The following is a 24,176-nucleotide window of genomic DNA, read 5'->3' as shown; positions in this document are numbered from 1 at the left end:
AGCTTACAAAAAGACAAAAGAGGCTCAAGAAATCAAGTTCAAAGGAATGGAACGAAAACTGAAACAGAAAAATCAGAAAAGAACAAGCGCAACAAAGAACACACGGAGTCCAAGCTAGAACGTAGAAACAAGTACAGAGAGCTCAAGAAAACTCTGAAAGAAGTTTGGACGACAGAATTTGAGAGTGGAGAGGACGAAAACGCCAAAATCAAGGAAAACATGGATGTTCCCTCTCACTATAGGAAATTCACAATAGAGGATAGGAAGGTGGTATTAACCCAACCTATTCGAGAGAGAAGGGAGAACGAATCTTTTGACGGACCGGAGGATGCAAAAAAAGTTGATTTAGCAGCTCCAGGTGAGCCACCTAGACCGGTGTACATAGCCACAGATTTGTCTCCAAGCGAGGAAGAGAGACTTTTGAGTCTTCTCAGAGAGTATAGGGATGTGTTTGCATGGTCTTATAAGGACTTAAAGGGAGTTGACCCATCGATATGCCAACACACAATCCGACTAAAACAAGATGCAAAGCCTAGCAGACAGAGACCATACACATATAATGATACATTTGCTAAGCGAATCAAAGAAGAGATAGATAAGCTAATGGAAGCTGAATTCATATACGAGATTGAACACACCGATTGGGTATCTCCGATTGTGGTAGTACCCAAGAAGAACGGAAAACTCCGAGTGTGTGTCAACTTAAAGAAAGTGAATGCTGCAACAATCAGGGACAATTATCCCCTGCCAATAACTGATCATGTTCTAGAGCGTGTATCAGGGAAAACAGCATACTCTTTTCTTGATGGTTTTTCAGGATATAACCAGCTAGCCATAGCACTGGAAGATCAACATAAAACAGCTTTTGCAACGGAGTGGGGAATTTATGCTTATCGGGTTATGCCTTTTGGTCTAACCAATGCTCCCGCAACCTTCCAGAGGCTGATGACGCATGCTTTCAAAGAATACTTAAGGTTGTTTCTAGAAATATACATGGATGACTTATGTGTACATTCTCTTCTGAGAGATGAGCATCTAGAACACCTAAGAAAAGTATTTGAGAAATGTAGGACATATCGCATTTGTCTCAATCCTGAGAAATGTGTGTTTATGGTCCGACAGGGCAGAATTCTGGGACATATTGTCTCACAAAACGGAATATCCACGGATTTAGAGAAGATAAAAGTTATAGTGGATATGCCTAGACCAACCAATGCGAAACAAGTACAGAGCTTTATGGGACATTGCGGATATTATAGACGATTCATTTACATGTACGCTATAATAGGCCAACCACTTTACAGGCTAATAGTGAACTTTGAATGGACAGAGGAGTGTGAGGAATCGTTCAAGAAATTGAAAGAGGCACTCATTACTGCTCCAGTCTTGAAATCACCAGATTGGGAGAAGATATTCCATGTGCATATAGATGCTTCGGCATATGCAATAGGATGCATTCTGGCTCAGCCAGAAGAAGGAAACATGGATTTTCCTATCTGTTACGCCAGTCGACAGCTCAACAATGCAGAGAAGAATTACACCACAACAGAGCGAGAGGATTAGGAATGATATATGCTGTGAAGAAATTTCGGCATTATCTTCTAGCCAACAAGTTTGTGTTTTTTACGGATCACCAAGCCTTGCTCTACCTAGTGAATAAACCATGCAATACCGGGAGAATAGTGAGATGGTTCATTATCTTACTGGAATTCGACTTCACGGTAGTAGTAAAGAAAGGAAAAACACATCTTAGAGCTGATCATCTTTCGCGATTGACGAATGGAGAAGACCCTATAGGAGTAGATGACGACATGCCAGACGCGTACTTGTTCAACATAGAAATGATACCGAAGTGGTCTCAAAATGTCGTTAACCTATTAACCTATGGAGGAGAGTTCGATAGAAGAGAATACAACCAGAAACATATTGCTATTCAGCAATCCAAGAATCTTCAATTGGTTGCAGGAAGGTTGTATCAATTGGGAAATGATCATGTTTTACGACTATGCATCAATCCTGAGGAATATAATATATATCTGCGCGAAGCACATGTTCAGGAATGTGCATTTCATTGTTCAAGAAGGAACACATATAGGAATTTGTTACAATTGGGAGTCTATTGGCCAGGAATGAAAGAAAGCGTACATGAATATGTCACTGTATGTATTGTATGTTCATCAAAACCGCCAGCAGAGTATTCGACATTATATCAGATAATGATCGCTCCAGAATGGAGTCAGTATATTGTTGAATATCTCACAAATAGAACTTTCCCAGAAGGAACGTCAAAAGCTCGTCAGAAATCTGTAGAGACAGAAGCTAGAGATTACGCTTTAATAGGAGATCAACTCTATAAGAGAGGTAAAGACAACCAGCTTAGGATTTGCGCATCAGAGTCTGAGTATGTGATAATCCTAGAGCAAGCTCATGGAGGAGTAGGTGGAGGCCATTTCTCAGGTGATAAGACAGCAAAACTTGTCTTAGCCGCAGGAATATGGTGGCCAACATTACATATGGACGCTGAGGAATACGTTAAACGGTGCGATGACTGTCAGCGGACCAAAGTACCACTTAAAAGAGATGATATGCCGCTTAGACCAATGATGGGGGCAAGAGCTTTTGCAAAATGGGGGATTGATTATGTCGGACCCATTTCACCTCCTGCATATAAGACTCATGCACAATACATCGTTGTGGCTACAGACTATCTAACAAAGTGGGTCGAAGCAAAGGCAACTCAAAAAGCAGATGCCAGGACCACGGCACAATTTCTATATGAATACGTCTTTGTACGATATGGATTGCCAATAGAAATTGTGAGTGATCGAGGCACACATTTTATAAATGAAGTGATAGAGATCCTTCTAGATGAATTCATGGTAATCCATAGGAAATCAGCCCCGTATCATCCACAAGCAAACGGACAAGCTGAAGCAACAAAAAAACCATATGCACGGTCCTTACGAAGATTGTATCTGAGTCGAGAACTGACTGGGACCAGAAGTTGCATTCAACATTATGGGCATATAGGGTAGCATATAAAACATCAATAGGAACGACCCCATATAACATGGTTTTTGGGCTAAATGCTATCTTACCAATAGAATTCTTGATTTCAACCTTAAGGGTGGCTAAGGATCTAGAGTGGACAGGGCACGAGCTTTCTGATAGAATAGATGACCTGGAAAAGCTAGATGAGCTTCGCCTAAAAGCAGTAGCTTCTATCTACGCTCAAAAAAGGCGACAAAAAGAATTTTTTGATAAGCATGTGCGGACTAAAGAGTTTAAGGTTGGGGACTATGTCCTAGTTTACACTCTGAAACAGCATGCTAAGAAGCTTAAAAAGCGAGGGATGGGACCTCTGGTGATTAAAGATCTATCACCAAGTGGAGCCGTCAAGCTTGCTACATTAGACGGAGAAGAAATGCCCAATTGGATTAGTGGATGCAGAGTGAAAAAGTATCTTTTGCCGCTAACCCAAGACATGCTTCTCAAAATACATCAAGAAAAGCTGCGTGTCCAGAAAAAGAAAATGATTGTGGAGGAAGCGCAAGCCGAGGCGAAGGAAAGAATGGAGAAAAGAAGACTACTGCGTCAGAAACAGCGCAATGAAGGAGCAATACGAATAAACGCAGTCAGTATAACAAAAATGGATAATGACAAAGAAGAACCCATCATTGAATGCAAAGTAGGAACCAACCAAATCAAAGCCACAGCACTATTGGATTCAGGAGCTCAAGCTAACCTACTTTCACTCAGTTTGTATAGACAATTGACAAATGACACTAAACTACAAACTGCCAAGCAAGAGTTAAAGAGTTACTCTGAGAATTCAATCAAAACTGTCGGATGCACAGTTTTACATATACAGATTAACCAATATGTGTATCCTCATATGTTTTACGTGGTTGAAGACCAAGCTACACAACATCCATTATTGCTAGGACAACCATGGCAGAAGCAATACAATGCAATGATTGACTGGAGTTCTAAATCAGTGCTTATCAAATACGAAGGTGAAAGTCAATCAGTTAAGTTCACCAAAGGAGAAGAGCCAACTCCAAAGGAAGAATCCAAGCACAAAGGTAAAAAACAACCAGAGAAAAAGAAGAAGCAATGGCAACCAAAAGTTTCTATACAACTGGATTGCTCTTCGACGAGGAACTCTCAACAGTGGATAAGGAAGACAAGAAATAATATAACAGCTCAACCTTGGGAAAAAACGGAGTCAAAGTTGGTATGGAGACAAAAAAAGGTTGTGCCAGAGAACACAAAGGTGGAAAACAGAGTTTTCAATACCAGACAACAGAGTGATTCCAGACAATCAAGGACAGTGAAACAGATCTGGATTCCAAAGAAGTTCATGGCGGCACAAAGCTATAGCAAGCAAATTTGGATCCCAAAGATTTGTAAACAGGAACTCCCTTCAGTACAATCAACGAAAACTCCTGGGTATTTCAAGGCGAGGAAATCAACACAAAGGACAAAGCAAGGTTGAGTCGCAAAGAGTTTGTGGCAAGCACAAGCGAAGCGGAAGCAGATTTGGATTGTGCAAAAGAACAACAAGGTAAAGATGAATCCATCTACTGATTCTACTACCGAAGTATCACCAACCCAAAACCCGACCACCAATCCTTCGATCAAACAAAGAGCAGCTTTATTGGAAAGACTGTTGTATCATCGCTCTGCAATTGCATTGGGAACTTATGACCAAAACAACTACAATGCTTCGCCCACAGACACTTCATAGTCGTCCGGGAGGACTCAGACTAGGAGGGGGGGAGGTATACAGGTATACAGGAGTTACAAAGCAGCTACAAGCGCCAAAAACAAAGAAAAACAAAAATTATATTACAAGGGCAGTGTCTTACATGATTTTGCAATTTTTATGTTTGATTGCGGATATTGATAATATTTATGCCCTTATATACCTTGTTTTGCAACAAGAAGAGATCAAATGATGAATTTGGGTCTCTAGAGTGTAAATATCACTAAATAAGAGTGTTTTTGGAGCTAAAAAGTGGAAAAAAGTGGTAATCCAAGTCCAGAAATCACAAATAATGTATATTCATATACACAGGGTTACCAGCTATTTATTGTGTATGTTTGGAATTTTTTGGCTTCAATTTGCTATTTTCCTTTATTTTTTATGATTTTCTTGATAAAAGTAAAAGAAAAATAAAAAAGCAGGTGAAATGAGATCGGAAAAAAGAAAAGAATAGACGGTGATGGTCCTAATGACAAGAGCAACCCATGGTAAAAATTGGGTACAATTCTGAAAAAGTTGCGGAAAGCCCGAAATGACAGAATTTTGGCAAAGTGGACAGATTTCTCAGAAACAGGTCAAACGGAGTCCAAATTGAGAAATTTCAAATCCTAAAGTGCATTTCACGACGAGATAGGAGCACATGTCAAATTTGGTAATAAGTGATCCGGGAAGTCCGAAGTTAAGTATTTTTCACTTCACTTTCAAGCTCATTTCCACTATTACCTTCTTGGAGAGAGCAAAGAGCACACAGGAGCATCCGACCTTCTACCGTCTTCTACGACTGCTACGAGAGCTCAGAGGACACCAGACATGAGAGGTAGACTCGTTGCCATAAGCTTTTGATGCTTATCGTTAACTTTTGTCGCGAAAACTGACCAAAACCAAGAAACAAGAGCAGACGGGGAATAGGGAAGAATGCTAGGTAGGGGTACAACCGCCTAACCAAACCTTGCAAGAACTTAGAGGTGGGTTATCCTAGCATAGAAGATGGGTTTCTAACACTCAAAGCTCGAGAAAGAACGACTTGAAAAACCCTAGGTCAACAGAGCCTGCAAGAGGCAAACAGGAAAAAGTTGTCGAAACGACACAAAACTTCTCAGGAAGCTTAACAACATCGAGGCAATGCAACCATGGAGTATCTCCGGTTTGGACCACCAAAAGTAGGTCAAAACAACCGATTCGACGACAGACACACAAAGCGTCATTTTGGCATAACGGCTGAAATTGACGACCGAATGAAATGAAACTTCACAAGCAGCTTCAAATATACATGGATGACTTATGTTTGCAAGCAAAACCCAAAAGAAAGCTGATTCACTTACCGATGGTGAAAAAGACGCTTTCGGGCAACCAAATGGAGAAAGATGGAGAACGGGGAGCCAAAGTCAAGTCAACCAAATAGTGGCTTCACAACATATCCAATGAGCTGGAAATGCAACTCTCGAGAAGAAAAGTTGAAGAAATTCAACTCCAAGGCAAAAAGACGACTTCGGAGACTGAAATGCCTATAAGGGGGCTTTTTAGCTAAACTAATGACTTTTTAAGTTGAAAACTAGTTAGCAGGGCTTAGGGCACTAGCACAAAGCATTCTTTGCACAAAAAGACCAACATTTCAAGAAAAGATATCATACGCGTATGATGTCTCACAGCATGATTTTCACATCCATTTCAACATTTGAGTGCATAGCCTCATTCCACATGTTAATCAGATCCTATGAACCAAGTATCATGAGAATTGGAGTTAGAAAACCCAAGGAAAACCAAAAAGACGCAAAGTAGGCCATAAAATTGATTTTTGGTCCTAATTTTGTCAAAATAACTCCAAACTCATTGAAACTTTGTAGGATTGTTGATTAACACATCTACAAGCTATCTGGAACCAAAAGGCACCATTTTGACACAAAAGACATCATACGCGTATGATGTCTATTTGCACTTATAGAGCCAAAACTGCTCATTTGACATCATACATCCATTATATATATCTAATACATGCTACATATAAAGTTTGGAACCATTTGGTCAAGTGGATCACCCCATTAGCCCAATTGAGGGAAAATCCTTCATCCAAAGCCTATTTTTAGCCCAAATTCAACATACTCAAGTCCAAACCAAGATTTGAGTAGGGACAGTCCTTCACTAGTACATGGGGAGTCCACAGAACCAATCCCATGAAAAATTGATGAAAAAGACATCATACGCGTATGATGTCTCCAGAGCCATTTTTAGCCCAAAATCTATCCAAAATTCATAAATCCACTGAATAAGCCTATCTAAATCCATATCCAAGCTTATAGAGAAATTTGGTCCAAAAATACACTAAAAGACATCATACGCGTATGATGTATCACTATGTGATTTTGGCACCTCAGGGCTTCAACCACCAAACAGAAGTGATCTACATGCCATTTGAAGGTGAACCACCAAGTTTTATCCAATTTGGATCATAAAATCCGATTCCCTTTCAAAATTTTGCCAAGAGCCTGAACTGGACTAAACTGGCCAAAACTTGACCAAATGGGATCCAAACTCAAATCCAAGCATATGATACTCATGTATACACTATCAGCTACAAGCACAACCAATATGAAGTCATTTTGACACAAAAGACATCATACGCGTATGATGTCTCCAGCATGATTTTGAGCCCAGTTTGCATATTTTTTCACCTACCCTGCATCCTTAGGCCCTGAATAGCTCATGTTTCAATTTTCAAGTCATTTGAATAGTTAAAAGCTTCATTTCGGCTTTCAGTACTAAAAAGACGCTAACTTCTGAAATTGGAGTTACAGGATCCATGGATTCCACCAAGTCATCAGCAACAAAGAGAAAAAGACCAACAATCAAAGATGCTCTTGCTAAAGCAGAACCCTTTGACATTCCAGTAGAAACCCTCAAGCCAACCAAAACTTGGGTGGAGGAAGCAGTACTGGAACAAGAGGGAATAAAGATCTACCAAGGGACTTTCAGAGATCCTCAAGGGCAAGCGGTGGATATACCGATGATCCCACAAGAATTGGTGGATTATAGCAGGTAATAGAACATCAGCAGGTACCTGGAAAGGGCAGACTTGCACAGATTCTTCACCTCGAGACCATCAGGTGTAGATACAAGAAGAGTGTATGAGTTGGCAACCTCCATTCAGAAGGATGGGAAAGCCACATTGACAGCAATAGATGGAGAGAAAGTAGAGGTACAGATCACTCCACAGCTCATTGCAGATGCATTGAAGCTGCACAACAAAGGAAGCTCTGTCAGGGAAAGAAGGGAGGCTATAGAGGTTTATGGGTCCAAGAAACAGAATGCAACCTATGGAGATATGGCAGACCAAAGAGCGGCAACCCTTTGCCGACTGTACAACCAGTTTCTCCATATTTGTAGTAAAAGACCGCAAAAGTATACGACACCACCCCATGCCATTTCAACTACCATCACATGGGCTTTGAAGAGCAATATGCCAAAAGAGGTGAATTACGCTCAACACATCCACGAGCAAGTAATTGCCATGCACAACGAGAAGCCAAAGTATATAGGAGGAGTTGAAGTTCTGACAAGAATAGCTTATGAAGCTATTGGAGCCAGAGATCAATGGCCAAAGGTTCCCTCCCAGAATGAGTGGCTTAGAGAAGCCGTTGAGAAGGAAGAACAGCCTGAAGTATCCAAGAGGGCGTCCACAAGAGCACGCAGGAAACTAGAAATAGTTTCAGAACCTGAAGAGGATGTGGATGAGCCGCTTATGAAGAAAGCAAAGAAGAAGGTTGCTCCCAAGCAAACCAAAAGTCAGAAAGCGGCAAGAATGGAAAGACTGGTGGAGCAGTTTAGAGCGGAAAGAGCTCTAAAGGGGAACTTTGAAGAAAAGTGGGTTCCAGACCCCACTAAAGTCGGAACTAGCTCAGCCAGGCCACATGTTGATCAATATGATCAATATATTAGAGCTTATGAGGAGTCAGAGGCTATACTGGAGCAGCAACCTGTCGAGCCATACACTAAAGAGGAAGTACAGTTTTTAAAAGCTGAGCTGAAAAAGGACGACAAGGGGAAGAAGAAAGTAGATGAGTCTACTGAACCTCAAGAGAAAGACGGGCAAGCAAGCAAAGGGAAAGCCAAGATGACTGAGGACAATCAGCCCTCCTTTACTGATGTACCAATCCCGAAGAAGACGGAAATCATTGTGGAAGAGACCACAATAGAGATGGACACTGCTGGTATGGAAAAGCCGGAGGCCGGGACCAAGGAAAAGGAGATAGATCCAGTTCAGCAAAAGAAAAACGATTATGAGGATCTGGTAGCGATAGGGTACACTGAAGCAGAGGCCCTTGAGGCAGTTTATGGGATCACCCTACAAAAACAAGATGATCGGAGAGGAACGGAGGAAATAACAAGGAGTACAAAAGAAAGTGAAGAGAAACTGGACGAACAGAACGTACTAGAAGAGCCGAAGCCAGTGGAGGTGGTGGCAGAAAAAGCTTTAGAGTTGACAGATGAAGATGAAAAAGACATGCACATGGTGCATGAACTGCTCAGCAAGATCAAGGAAAGATCCAAGGCAAAGGAAGTGGAGATTGAGACAGCCAAACAAAGGGAAGCCGAGTTGCAGAGGAAATTAGAGAATGCTATGACTGAATCTGAAAGTCATAAAGCATCACTCTACGATGCGGAAAACGAGAGAGACGGCTTGATACTCCAGCTAGCCGAGGCTTCAAGAGAAGTAACAAGTGCACAGGAAGCAAGGGAGCGGATGGAAGACGACTTGGAGGCGGCTAAAGATGAGCTCATTGAGCTGAGGGAAAGAGTCGAGCTCCAAAAAAGAACAATCACTAGACTCAGAACTACTCCTAGAGCTAGCAGAGCAGGAACCGATCAAGAGGGAGCTCTTGTACCAGCTCTGGAAGACCAGGTCCGAAGCTTACAAAGAGAGCTAAGATTAGAGCAAGTGCAAAGGTTGCACATTGCGGAGGGATCATTGGCAGCAGAGGAGACGCTCACTTTAGAAAATCAAACACTAAGAACAGAGAATGAGACCCTCCGCAAACAGCTCCAAGATCTACAAGAGCAACAAAGAAGAGAGACAGAGACACCACAAGAAGAATCAGGTGGAGCAGCCATAGAGCTACCAGAAACTGGAGAGGCAACCACAATTGAAGATCCAGTCCCAGTTCAAGAGGTGGCCTCAACTTCAGGAATCTCTGAAGAAGAAGAACAAAAGCTCCATGACCAAATAGAAAAGTCAGCAGAGGAGAGTGCCAAGGCGGAATTGGAATGGGAGAGGAGACTCCTAATCTCCATTAGACTTCAGGGACTAGACACAAAAGTGCTCCATGAAGAGTGGATGCAACCCAGCCTGCCTTTCCCTTTGATGAAGTTTGAAGTGATAAAAACGAAAAAGAGAATAGAGGAGGAGCAGCATGTCGCTCTTTACGAAGGCGACATCACAAAAGAGGAACAATCAAAGAAGATTGTAGATTCGCAGCGTAGATGGAGGAAAGGTTGGCTGAACAAATACCCAGCCTACCTCATCTACTTGGTAGAGGCACCAAAGTAGATTCGGGAGGATGCAACCTTCTGCCCGGTGCCAAGAGTCAGAAGCTGGAAAGAGCATGGCAGGATTGCAGAAAAGAAGCCAAATTGGCTTAATTACCCGAGGATGCCAGGACCAAAGGCAGGAGAGAGAATAGGTAAAGCTTACATGGTGAAAACCCTAACGGGCACCATCAAGCTCTTTACTGGCTCTCCTGACCTTTCGTGTCAGATGCTCAAGAAAATTTGCAGGACTCTCTTAGCTTGCATTGAAGTGTTCGCGCCAGATAAAGCCACGACCTCGAGTCTACTATCGACGGCCGACACAGTGACTGATATGATGTATGATCTTTCATTGCAGCCTTCTCCAAAAGTGTTGCACCTCCTATACCAGAGGATTATGTTTTTGCCTAGCTTCCACATGCAAACATTCGAAGAGGCTTTCTACACCGGCTTTTTCACCCACGAAAGTAAAATATTCGGCCCAACCTTGACCATCGGCAACCTACGATACGAATCACATTTGCAGATGCTCAAGACGACAGGACTTTATTGACCAAGCATAAAAGTCATGTCAGGGACGACATGAACGCGGAGGGGGGGAGTGTTGAGACAGCAGAGCCAACAGAGGATCACACCCACATTTTTGCTCACACTCATCATTTTTGTAACCATTGATTGTAATAAATGTCTTTCCGACATTGATTTTGATTGGAGCCATTCATTAAGTAACGGGACTCAATTGAGTTTCCAGCTTGTAATTCCGAAGTAACTTCACTCGCTGATGTAATTAGTTAGAGATGATCTCACCTCCAAGGCTGAGGTATATAAGCCAAAGTTTTTGTAACCTAATGAATTCAGATTATTAATCAAGGTGAGTTTTTTGGAGCGCCGTGATTGTGTTTGAGAGAGAGAGAGAGAGAGAGAGAGAGAGAGAGAGAGAGAGAGAGTTTTATCTACTTGCTACGCGAGCTACGGAGCCGCCATTGGAGAAGCGACACCGCCATTGTGTTAGCAACGGCGAGAGCTACGCACAGATACCAAGAGTGCGCGCTATCGGCTTCTATGTGTGGTAAGTTCCTACGAGCTTCGGTGTGAGTTTTCTTCCAACTTGTGTGGCGGAATGGAGCGTGCAGCATATCTATAGAACCACAACGAGTAGAGCTACGCATTAGTACCATCGAGGTCAAGTTTCGGTCACCTGTATTTTTCGGCCTGTCTTCATACGCGTTTACCGCACGGAGTGGTTATAGGTTGATTTTGCAGTTCAAATCTTTAGGGTGTTGTTCTTACCTAGTGTATAGACTTCCCCTTGAGTTTGAGATCGATTCAATGATTCTAGATCCTGTTTCGTATAGCATTCGTTCGTAGTAAGGATTTCAGTCACTTGCGTATTTTAGAACTTAGATTTGATTTCCTTAGTAGCGATTGTCATTAGAAGGTCGAGTAGGTGATTTGACACCCACCTAGTTGTTTCCATGCGCCTGCGGGTCAAGCTCCGTCCTCGTCTGACAAATTCTGTTGTTGATTGAGTTCTCGCTATTTAGCTTCCGCTAGCGGCGTAACCGCCTTAACAAATGGTATGCTACTTAGCCCTATTTTTTAAAAATTGGACCTCTTGCAGCAATACAAAGATAAGACCATTAAACTTCACATCATCTTTATGCTTTGTCACAAGCTAAAAGGTGGAGGCAAAAGTCTGATTAGAATCTTGCAAAGTATCAAGGACTATCTGCACAAGAGTACCATCATGAATAATCTCACCAAAGGAAATTAACTGCTCATTGAGGTATTTGATTCCCGTAAGAAATGTATCCATATCATACTCCTCATGCATAACATTGGACTCTAGATCCTTATGCCAGTAAGAAACTTCTACCGAACAATTTGTACCCGCATACACAGAAGCTAGCATAACCAGTGCCTATTTGCGATGAGTGAATGCGTGAAGTAATGGAATGCTTAATGGAAAGTGCAATTAATCCATTAGCCTATGCATATAGCATCCCAACACATCTTCTCATTAGCAGGCAAAAAAAATATACCAACAGAACTCCTAAAACCTACAATCGACAATCATGGTTTTATGCCATAACCCTTGGGCTTCACCCCTAGAATATCTTGATTTCTCCAATAAATATTCCGTATTTAGTGAGATGAGCGCAAGTTGTAGAGGACAATAATGATGGTAAGAGTGATGCAAACACTCTAGCTATACTTGATAAATATCTAGGAGAGTATGAGTCTAAATAAACAATAGTGTCTATGTCAACTGCAAAAGCGCTAATTGTTGAGGGAAAGAACATTTGTAAATGACAAGCTAGCCCCAATGATATGCACTCTTCCTTAGGAAAATTTATTGACCTAACTTATGGGAGAACTTGGAAAACCTAAAGATAGTCACTAACTTTTGTGAAGCACATGGGCTTGGCCTGGAGTTCTTCAAACCTAAACAACGAAGGAAGGCCAAAAGGCAAAAGCAAATACTTGTCCATAAAATGGTCAACAAAGAAAACCGAATAAGAAGGGAATGCAACCATCTCAGTAGAATACAATAAGCAAAAAAGCATGGCAATATTTGATATCAAGGAAAGAATTAGTATAGTCACAAAAGACATGGGGGGAAAGGGGGGAGACGGCGACTAAGAGAGACTTGAATGGTCTTTTAGCTAGCTGATGAAAATATTTCAAAACTGATAAGACTCCTTAGGACATTGAATTCACTAGTTATGGGATGAAAATATACACACATTTGCAATTGTGGACTTTGGTAGGGACCTCAACTACCAAGTGATTTTAGGGCGGCCTTTCGTGAGACAAATTATGGTTATCCAGAATTGAGGCTAGAAATACCTCTACTTGTGTATCATGAGAAAGTGACAACAAGGGTTAATCTAGTCCTCCATCATTTCTTGAAACATAGAAATATTACCAACTAAACATTTTGAATCGGTTACAAGCCTAACTCAAAGTGAGAACGCTGATCGATATGAGGGAGAGGACAATTTGTTTCTTTTTTAAGGCCAAAGGAAGCGACTTTTTGGCTATAAACACAGCTAAAATAGAACCTCACATCCCCGTAAATGAAGTCTCTGTCTTCCAAGGGTTCCTTGATAGTGATTCAATCAATTATGAGTGACTTAATTTTGTGATGCCAATTGCTATGAGATTATACCAATAAGGACAATTTAAGTAATTAAGGACCAAGGCTATAAAAAAAAGTACTACCTTAAGGATTCTATGTTGTCAACCTTTTGCCAGAGATGAATGCAATGCAAACATATGTGGATCTTGCAAGGCTAGTCGATTCAATTGTGACAAGCTTTCTCCACGTTGCTAGCAATCCCAAAATTCATCTTATCCCTATAGGTCTAAAAGCTAACAAGGCAGACACAAGGGTGGGTCAAGAAGAAGTTCCAACAAGAGACCACAACCAACCTAAGTGCAACAAAAGTTGGTGACCAGTCCAACAAGAGGCCAAGAGCTAAAATCTCTAAAAAGTGGGTGCTCTCATTGGAGCCACCATTTGCAAATCTGGAGATAAAATGTGTTTTGGGTGCCAATCAAACTTTGCACATACTTTTTGTAATATTTCTAGAGTGATCGAATGGTGATGCCGAATGTGAGGCAATGTTCTTATGATAACCCGGGCTCACAAGAGTTCCCATTTGTATCTCCTAAGCTCTCACTTTATTCCTAGAGTAGTTATTTTTAATTTGTAGCTTTAGGTATAAATATAACTTTGTAGAATGTGAAGACCTTATCTCCAAGCAAGAGCTGTCCTCTCCTTGGATGGAAGCTCAAGCATCCCTAGCTTGCAAGCTCGGTTCGTTACTCTATGTTGAGGCAAGGGAGAGCTTCTCTACTCTCTTCTGTTCTCTATCAAGTGTGTGCGCTTTCTTTCCAACAATGTGTGTGCTTGTGATACGATGTACATGCTTATGTGTGTTTAAAGAGAAGTGATCTCTCCAATGCTTGTGTGTACGCACTCAAGGGTGTGCTTGTGCTTCTTTGTTCATTCCAAGCTTCATTGATGACAACTGATGAGAACCGATGCTTGCTTTGTTAATTGTAGATTGTAGAATGATTGATTGAGTGAGTAGGATTTTAAAGAGGTATCTTCGCAATAGATACATACTTCATGAGTTTTGAGCAAGTTAAGAGTATATTGAGCACTTGATGCACTAGGGGTGTAGCAAGACTCCCATTCCCAAGTATTGTTGCCAAGAAGCACTAGCCTGGTACCTAACCGAATTGATGATTTAGAGGACTTGTGCGTCACCGACCGCACAATTCTCTAGCAATCCATGTCTTTGACTATCAAACCGTTGCAAATTGTGTAGGAGCAACTGGCAGCACTTTGTGAGAAGAGGCTATTTAGTATGGATTTACTTTGTTGTAGGGCCAAGCTTGGGGACATCAAATTTTTGCATTCAAGCCAACTAAATACTGGTGCCTCAACTTTTGCAAAACGCTGAAGATTCTTGAAATGGAATCAAAATGTCAGCAGCTGCAATGCCATGTAATCAGACCTTAGAAATTAACTCACAACCATGTCACTGGGCAGGTACTCTCTTCCTCCAGCAAGAAAAGCATGATCAACTAGGAAGAGGAGTGTAGCTGTCCTTCCTCGTAAAGTCATGCACTTGAGGGGAGAAGAAGATGCCATTATGTAATATGAACCCCACCTAGCTTCATGATAATAGGAGCCCATGATGCATGCCACAGGGATCATGTGAGGCAATTGAGCTCTCGATCTTAGTGCATTACAGGTGATTATCCATGTCCTTTGATCAGCACCGAATATGTTTGCCATTCAGGAATGCCAATGTTGCCCCACCCAGCTTCTGGCCTCGTCTGCGTAATACGCCGCCTTTCCAGCTCTGTCAATCACTCACAGCCTCGCTACAGGAGTTATCTTTCGCGAAGCGTTGACCAGAGTTTCAGAATGCCCTCCTTCTGACCATAATAGCCAGGGGGTCAAGCGATTCTGCAACAGGCTCCATGGAGCTTCTCTCTGACCAGCGACATGCAGAATGACAAACCCTGAGTAAACTTCACTCCTGGATACCCTCTCTCAAAGTATGATGCAGCTCCAGTGATACCTTCTGTAGTGTACGATATCAACCTCTTGCAAGCTTGCACCTACCCGTAGCTGACAATATTTCGAGTGTTTTGACTTTTAATGCTATCTGATGTAGACATGCTTGATTAACCTGCTGTTCACACCTCAACTGGCAGGAGCTGAAGAATAAAGCTTGCTCGTGCTTCCTGCACCACCTCGACGAAGGAGACAACAGTGGGGCCAGATCTCAAGTGACGCCTTCTAGTTTTGCTGACCACCTTAATCAATTAGCAATATATCTGACAACATAAAGCAGTCATGCCTTTGCTTTTGCCTCCGTCCTCTCCACGAAATGAAACTGCAGCATCACGCAAGCAGCTGATACTTTATCCTAATGATGTCCACCATTCAGCTTTGCAGTTCATCTCACCAATGAGAGGCCTGAAAATATGTTGGGTGAAGTGTGCAACAGGATTGGAAATGCCTTAACCTTCCAATTGGGGTGATTCCTGAATCGACCATTCTAGCTGGCAAACACTACATGATGACGACCTGTTTTCACAGGACATCGATTACATTTCACTCATGTGGACCCACAGTATTCTTCCAGGCTTTATTCTCCATCCTCAAGGCTTCTATATGTTCAACCTCTTCCTGCATGCCCGCAGCTGCATAAATGTTTGCCATGATGAGATAAGGCGACACCTCACTCTTATCCACTTGAACTGCTTGCTCAAATGCCCACCTCCCTGTTTTCAAATCTCCCCATTTCTGACAAGCACCCAGCAATGCCGACCAAACTGCAGAACAGTTAGATGATGGCATTTCCTGAATGACCTTAACTGCCTTGTCCAGGTGCCCTGCACGTCCAAATAAATCAACCATGCAACTGTAATGTTCTATAGCTGGTTTAATGCCGTACTGTGACATCATATTTACAAAATGTAAATTGCCATCCTGCACTAGACCTAAGTGACTGCACGAATTAAGAATGCATGAGAGGGCCACCGAATCTGGACAGATTCCCTCATCCTGCATTTGGTTGAAACATTTCAGCACTTGTTCACTTTGACCATGTTGGGCATACCCAGTGATAAGAGCATTCCAAGAAATGTAATTCCGAGAAGGCAGCACCTCAAGCACTTCTTGTGCTGCTGCAAGAGCACCACACTTCGCGTACATATCCACTAAAGCATTACCTAGCGTGGTATCCGATCCAAGGAGCCCCTGTCTAGCAACTTCATCATGAATTTCCTTCCCCTTGTCAGCTGCCCCTGTGCTTCCACAAGCTTGCAGTAGAGAGATATAGGTCACCGCATTTGGCGTAAAACCCTCACGTTGCATCTGTTTGAAGCACTTTAATGCCTTAGCAGCTTGCCCTTGTCGGGCAAACCCTGAAACTAAGGCACTCCAAGAGATGACATCATGAGAAGGAAGCTCTGCGAACACTTTTTGTGCTTGTGCAAGTGCGCCACACTTAGCATACATATCCACCACAGCACTCCCAAGCACAATGCTATTCCTTAGCAGCCCTTGCCTCGAAACTTCATCGTGAATTTTCTTCCCCTTCTCAATTGCTCCAATACTGCCACAAGCTTTTAACAGGGAAACAAAGGTCACTACATTTGGAGAGAGGCCCTCATACTGCATCTGTTCCCAACAACAAAGTGCTTCCTCACCATGGCCTTGCTCGGCATATCCTGCAATTAGTGAAGTCCAGGTGATAACATCCCGGAAAGGGAGCTCCTCAAGCACTTGTCTTGCTTTTGTAAGAGATCCACACTTGGCATACATGTCCACCAAAGCTGTTCCAAGCACAACGTCTTTTCCCAACAACCCTTGTCTGGCAATTTCATCATGAATTTCCTTTCCCCTGTCGATTGAACCAATGTTACTACAGGCTTGCAAGATGCATCCAAAAGTCACTGCATTTGGCGATGACCCTTCCCGCTGCATCCACTCAAAACATTGAAGGGCTTGCTCAGCTTGGCCGTGTTGAGTGTAACCAATAATTAATGCATTCCAAGAGATGATGTCCCGAGTACGGAGCTCCTCCAGCACTTGTTGCGCTTTGGTAAGATTGCCACACTTAACATACATATCGACCAAAGCATTGCCGAGAACCGTATCATTTTCTAGCAAGCCTTCCTTAGCGATCTCCTGATGCAATTGCTCCCCTTTATCTGCTGCTCCTATGCTTCCACATGCTTTCAAAACGCAAGCAAAGGTAACTGCGTCTGGGGTGAGGCCTTCCTGCCGCATCTGCTCGAAACACTCCAAAGCATTTTCACCATCCCCTTGTCTGGAATATTCTGTAATTAAGGCAGTCCAACAGAAGACATCTCTGCTAGAGTAAATGTCAAGCAACTCTCTTGCTTTTGCAAGAAAGCCACATTTTGCATACATGGTCACAAGAGCATCTGAGCACTTCTCGAGCAACCCTCGCTTTGCGATGGCGTCATGTACTGTAATGCCTCTAGCCACATCTTTTGTCCTGGCACATGTCCTCAATAAGGCAATGAAGGCAGAGTGCTCAGCAGTGTGAAGCAGAAATCTGCCATTTTGGATCTGTTTGGGCTCATCTGCAACACAGAGTGGATTGAACCGATCATCATCGAACCATAGAAATTGCTTGGTGACCCTGTGATTGTCCCACAAATGCAAATAATGCTCGGAATTATAGTACTTGAGGTGATACAACCAGTTCTCATGTAAGCACTTCGCCAACACAAGAGACCCCATCTCTGCACCTATATTTGCTAGCTTCTCCACTCCAAGCGAGAGATCTTCACAAAGACAATGGTAGTAAAACCGTTTTCATCATGCATCATTATTAAAGAAATCCCATCGTGGTTATTTTTTGGCTTCGTAAAACAAGCCTTAGGGCGGTTACAGACTGGCTGCCCAAACTTGGGCGAGATTATTCGCTCCGTGAGATGCGTGCTGGACAACTCCGTGGACTGCCAAGCTCCCCCGCCCATCCACGGGCAGGGGTTGAACCTCAGGCCCCACCGTAAAAGACAAAGTGCGTAACCAATAGAACACGGCTGCTTTACATGTAAGTGGGGTCGCTTTTATTAGTATATGACGACTTGGGCATATTAGTGTGTAAAGCCTCCCCGCCCGTCCCCTGAGTGGATGGGCAGAGGCTTCGGCAGTCTGTAACCGCCCTTAGTGAGTGAACCTATGTATCAAGGATAAGGGGGCAAGTTGGGTCCCTTATAGCCGATGTAATTATGGTCCCTGGACGACGTCATGGCTCAACACGAGCATGTCGAGACCTTGAAATTATTTGGATTGATAAATATAATTCACTCACAATTGTGAGTTTTGCTATTAAAAAAAAAAAAACAAGCCTTAGTGAAGAAGTGATACATTGTAATGTGTTGTTATTTCCTGGATCACCTTTGCATTTGCATGTGAACTTGCCGAGCAGTGAAATTTTCTTTGGCTTTTTTATTATAAACTAGTATGTCTCTACGATCTTCAAAAAATCGCCTTAAAGGGGAATCACAACTGATGCCCTTTGATTTTGAAAGGAAAGTGAAACAATCTCATGCTCAGCATCGCCACTGCGCACCTGCTGCTGCTAGTGAGGAATTGAAGTTACGAGTGGACGCATGAAGGAGGGGACGCGTGAGCAAAGTGAGGAACTGTGACTCGAGAGAAGACTAGACGAGGATTGGGGGGACTCAGGAGACATTGTTTATTCTTTTATAGTAAAATGGTGAGCACTTCATCAGTGATGGCAGTTTGATATGATGGCTAGCGCATGCAGTTCTATACTTTTTCCTAGTCTACCAAAGTTCGAATCATGTTGCACCATGATAGTCGATTCGGGAATCCGACAAGATTCTCTATAATAAAATATGGAAGTTACCAGTATGCGAGTAGTATGTGATCCGTGCTTTGCTGCGACCAAAGAAACATGGCTTTATTCTCATAAGGCCATCTTTTGTTCCATGTAGAACACTATCAAGACTTTCTTCTTGCGTGTATGGTCTATTGAGTGATGCATCACACAACCTTCTGGTAGATTCTAACAAACATGAATATGTGTGAGAAACTGGCTACAAATCATTCTTTGATACCAAGCTCGGGAGTTTCTCATAGACATTCTGTTTTCGTGAGTTGCTAGCTCTTGTTTGAAACTTAAGAGTGCTCTACTTCTATTGGGGAGAAGAAGAAGAAGAAGAAGAAGAAGAAGAAGAGAATTTTAACGTCGTATAAAACTATCCCAAGAGACCTCAAAGATCTATCCGACGAGAGTTGAACTCAAGACCTGTTATTCAAGAGAGAAATGGCATAACCATCTACCACACTTGGGTGATAGAAAGGTTATACCATTTTCCTCTTCTTATTAACACTCACACACCCGAGAAAGGGGGGGGGGGGGGGGGGGGGGGGGGGGGGGGGGGGGGGGAGAGAGAGAGAGAGAGAGAGAGTTCTCCTTTTGGTCTATCTTGGTCTGACAATACTACCAAACTTGATTATATATATGAGATAAGTTAGCATGGTGTGATTATACAGATGGTCTATCTTGGTCTAAAAATGCTACCAAACTTGATTATACAAATTAGCATGGTGTGAAAAGATGAAATCTACGAGAAGTCAATGTAATTATAAAACTTTGTTTGGAAATGGAGCAGGTTCTAGAATTGGTTTCAGCAATAGAAACACAATTGGAATCAATGTCTTTGCTCTACTCTCTTACTTGCTTCTTTCTTGTGAGGAAGCCATGGTAGTAATGCACATCATAACCTACTATATTACTAGTAGAAAGGATGTCTTCCCCTTGTTCTACAATTAGGGCTCATAGTTTCCAATATAGCAGAAGAGCTTCAAGTTTTAAAGAGATGGGTTAGCTTTCTTTTAATACGAAAAATGTGATTGACCTATCCATCTATGTTGCTATGTAGATGCCTCACTTGCTTGCATCTTTATCTATGTTGCTCTGTAGATGCCTCACTTGCTTGCATCTTTATCTATGTTTTGTGCACAAGTATGGTAATAGTGTACATCATCGCATAATCACAACCATGCATAAGTAGGTTAGTACAATAAGGTGCACACAATTTGTTAATGTTCACTTACGCACAATTGGTAGCTTCAAATGTGATAGAAACGAAGGCAAAATAAAGTCATTCAGTTGTTTATTTTTGTAGGAGTTTTGGCCATTATGCTAAATTGAAGGACATGACGTAAAATTAAGGCTCTAACCTGAAATCATGGATGTCATTGATCTCCCTCTCCCTCTCTTCCCAAATTACAAAGCCATACTTATAACCATAATCGTTCCTAAGCAAACATTACCTTGTACCAAAACAACTATGTAAACATATGTATGCCCAAGTCGAGCATCTTTAACACAGGAACACGAAAACCTCACAGGCTTATACCTTTAATTTGAGCAAAACCAGTAAGTTCAATCCCCAATCCATTTCATCAAACCATGTACGAACAACTTGAGCGGCGTCAAACGGCATAGTCATAATTGAGTTTGAGTAGTAAGCTCAGAATCAAACCAAAAGTTATAAACCATATACAGCCAAACAAGCTGAGGAAATTATTCATGGGAACACAATACAAAGAAGGAAATACTGGCAAGAATAGTAATCTCGGTCTCTACCCCATAAGTACATCAATAATATATACCTGTTGCGTCAATAGTTCAAACAACTAAAAGAACCAGGTGAGGGTTATTTACAAACTAGTAGGTTAATCATGTTAAAGAAAGATTTTAACCATCAAATCTTGTCCTAAATAAAGGTACGAAGTAACAACCATCCACCTGCCAATAACCAGTTTATACCTATGCTACACCATAGTTTCTCACCCAACAGGTAGGCCCACCTTACCATATATGGGCCTTCACCGAGTAGTAAGAAGAGCTTCAATCAAACTTTAAGCTTTTTAGAGTACCATGCATCCAGTATTGCAGGCGGTTACCCTCTTTCTATTTTAAACAAACCAAGCCTTTGATAGGATCATATATATGAAACAACCAAGAAACCCTATTTTTGAAAAGAAACCACAAACACACGCCGTAGCTACAAACAGCTGCATACCCTTATGGTACAAAAATAAATTGAAAGTTTTTTATATTGGTGAAAAAACCAACCATGCCCTAGCCATAAGCGGCACAGTAGAAGTACCATTACAGTATTTGCATAAAGTATCATAACATCAAGTGAATAGCACACATCATACAGACAGTAATCCAAAGAACTTCCATAAGTCACCTGAGAAGTAGTCGGAGTTGCCAACTCCACAGTAGCATGCTTATCCTTGCCTTTAGCCCTATAGACAATTACTAAATCCTACCTCCTGCAGGAAAAAGACCCCCAATCTCAAAGCACACAAGCACTCACACACACACCAGAGACACACAGTACCAATGCTAAGTGAGCATAAAAGCTCACCTTTACAGGGTTGGGAGCTTGAGGACGTTTTCCTTTTTCAACAGTGTGGCAGGCCAAGCTCCAAGAGGAAGACGTTATTGTAGTGCTGCTACATTTAGTGGCCGCCTTCCTTCACAGTGGTGAGGCGGGCCCTGCTTTAATTGCATCATAGACGCGTACAACGAGAGGGTGGAATGGGAACCCAGAGAGAGAGAGAGAGAGAGAGAGAGAGAGAGAGAGAGAGAGAGAGAGAGAGAGAGAGAGAGAGAATGGGGAAGTGTGTGAGACCGAAGGGGGAAGAACTAGGGTATTTAAAAAATGCAGTGGTGCAGACTGCAGGTGGGGGCCAGTAAGTTTTAATGTAGAAGAGGGCAAATTTGCCAAAGCTAGGTCGTCGGCCTTTCCTCATATCAATTAGCTATCTATGAATAATTAGGTGTCATTTAAGGCACCTCCAAAATAGCAACCACTGAATTACCTACAATAATTCATCGAGGACTCCCTAGGTAATAAGCCCCAGTTTATATTGCCCAAGGAACTTAACACACTATCCTGGCAGGGCAAAAGGTCCACCCATTTTACATCCACGTTTAGATACCATAAGGTTTTAAAAAAATTCAATTCAAGCCGGTAATACACCAAGGGAACCCCCGGCCAATAGTCCCAGCAATTTATATGCTAATGAACTTTCAATCATGCCAAAACTAGCCATGTGTGTGTGTGTGTGTGTGTGTGTGTGTGTGTGTGTGTGTGTGTGAGAGAGAGAGAGAGAGAGAGAGAAGAAGAAGAAGATTTAATAAAAAAGATGGGTTTTAATGCCATAGGAATAATTCCAAAAGATGTATACGACAACTTGAGTGAGAATAAATTTAATTATGTTTCCTCTCTCTCTCTCTCTCTCTCTCTCTCTCTCTCTCTCTCTCTCTCTCTCTCTCTCTCTCTCTCTCCTCTCTCTCTCTCTCTCTCTCTCTCTCTCTCTCTCTCTCTTTGTTTTTTCATAGGCACCCTTGCCCATCAAACTTTAGTGAATTTATAGATTTTTAAGGTGGTGTGGCCTATTAGTCTCTCTCTATCTATCTATCTCTTTCTCCACAAAGCACATGCGGCCACGTATAGAGGCTGTAAGCATGACCTGTTCAAGCCATCAAATCCCACCACAGTACCGCCTTGATCATGGTTTTGGTTCTCGGCATTTTGTTTGTGGATGTTGACAATGGGTCGCTTGTGAATTGATGTGCGACATCTTCGCTTAGATATCAAAGTGACCCTAAAAAGGAACTTGGCCTTGTTCCCATGGTCATAGCTCTACCCCAAAGAAAATTAGTAGCCCAAACCGTGAAGCATAGCCAAAAACCATAGACTTAATAGTTTCTTTGTCTCAAGCTTTGGCATCATCTTTGTGTGGGCCACATAGTAGAGTTTTTGGATTGCTTTGTAGAAGAGATTTCAATGTCTTCCTTTGACACTCCCATTTTGTGCACACACAAGAGCTTTCTTGAGATGGCTGCCGCACCAAGGAAGGATCCCACCTCTTGCCAAGAGGCAAGGATCACAGTCTTGGAGGCTTAGATCCAAAAAATTGTGGAAAATGAAAAACTCATGCAACACTTGTGTAAGCTTGAGGATACAAGCCAAAAGAGCGCCAAGCTTTACTTGCCAAAATGCACAAAGTCAAATTCTCCCTCGCTAAAGCTGTCAAAGCGACCCAGAAGGAAGCCCACAAAGCAGCACATACAAAGATTGACAAGAAGATACAAGCGGCCTTCCAAGAAGGCCGGCTACAAGAATCTCTTGGAATCAAGGTCCAGATTGGAGGGATCCACTTACCATGGTGCACTGAGTAGGATACCCTCGTAGAAGCAATCACCAAGCTCAACAACATTCTTCAATCAATTCACATCGAGCTCAAAACTATCACTTGGATAATGACATGCATAAGCATGTGCCACCTGGACAATGCATCCTCACTTTCAAGAACAAGGAAGAGCGGCTAAGGTTTCTATGCCAAATCTATCACCTCAAGGGATGCGGCAATGTGCTCATGCGCATTTGTGCAGGAAGGGAAAGAAGAAGAAGAAGAAAATGGAGAAATAAATAGTGAGAAGTCGTTATGTGTTTCCTTAATTGTATATACACTTAAAGACTAAAACAAACTCTGAATTAGAGTGTAGAGGGTGTTAGTCATAGGTGGGTGGTCAGAGGCCTTTATACCCTCCACTTAAAAGGCCAATGTTCTTGTAAGTGGATATGACCAAAGCCAGTATGTACAATAGTGAAGTGCAAAAGCTTCACCATTGTACAATTGTGTTCACCCTACACCCATTAACTCGATGCAATGTGCAAACGCTCTATAGCTAGGTTCTTTGTAAGAGCATTTGCTGGGTTTTCATTGGTGTGGACCTAGACAAGCTCCAATCACTTATCC

General features: G+C 42.2%; 1 protein-coding gene across 1 annotated transcript; it reads right to left on the bottom strand.

Annotated features, from left to right (window-relative positions):
• Positions 1–14,342: 14,342 nt before the first annotated feature.
• On the bottom strand, positions 14,343–18,258 carry LOC147453598 (pentatricopeptide repeat-containing protein At5g27110-like). The gene has a single exon (XM_086515747.1). The coding sequence runs from the start codon at positions 18,090–18,092 to the stop codon at positions 15,930–15,932; it is 2,163 nt and encodes a 720-aa protein (XP_086371873.1). The 5' UTR covers positions 18,093–18,258; the 3' UTR covers positions 14,343–15,929.
• Positions 18,259–24,176: the final 5,918 nt, after the last annotated feature.

Source organism: Adiantum capillus-veneris, chromosome 7 (assembly GCF_014529385.1).
Source record: "Adiantum capillus-veneris isolate H3 chromosome 7, ASM1452938v2, whole genome shotgun sequence".
Lineage (NCBI taxonomy): Eukaryota > Viridiplantae > Streptophyta > Polypodiopsida > Polypodiales > Pteridaceae > Adiantum > Adiantum capillus-veneris.
This window is presented reverse-complemented; position numbering and strand designations above follow the sequence as displayed.

Excerpts from the sequence above, each read along its gene's own strand:
- LOC147453598 (XM_086515747.1), bottom strand. The coding sequence starts at position 18,092 with ATGGGGTCTCTTGTGTTGGCGAAGTGCTTACATGAGAACTGGTTGTAT.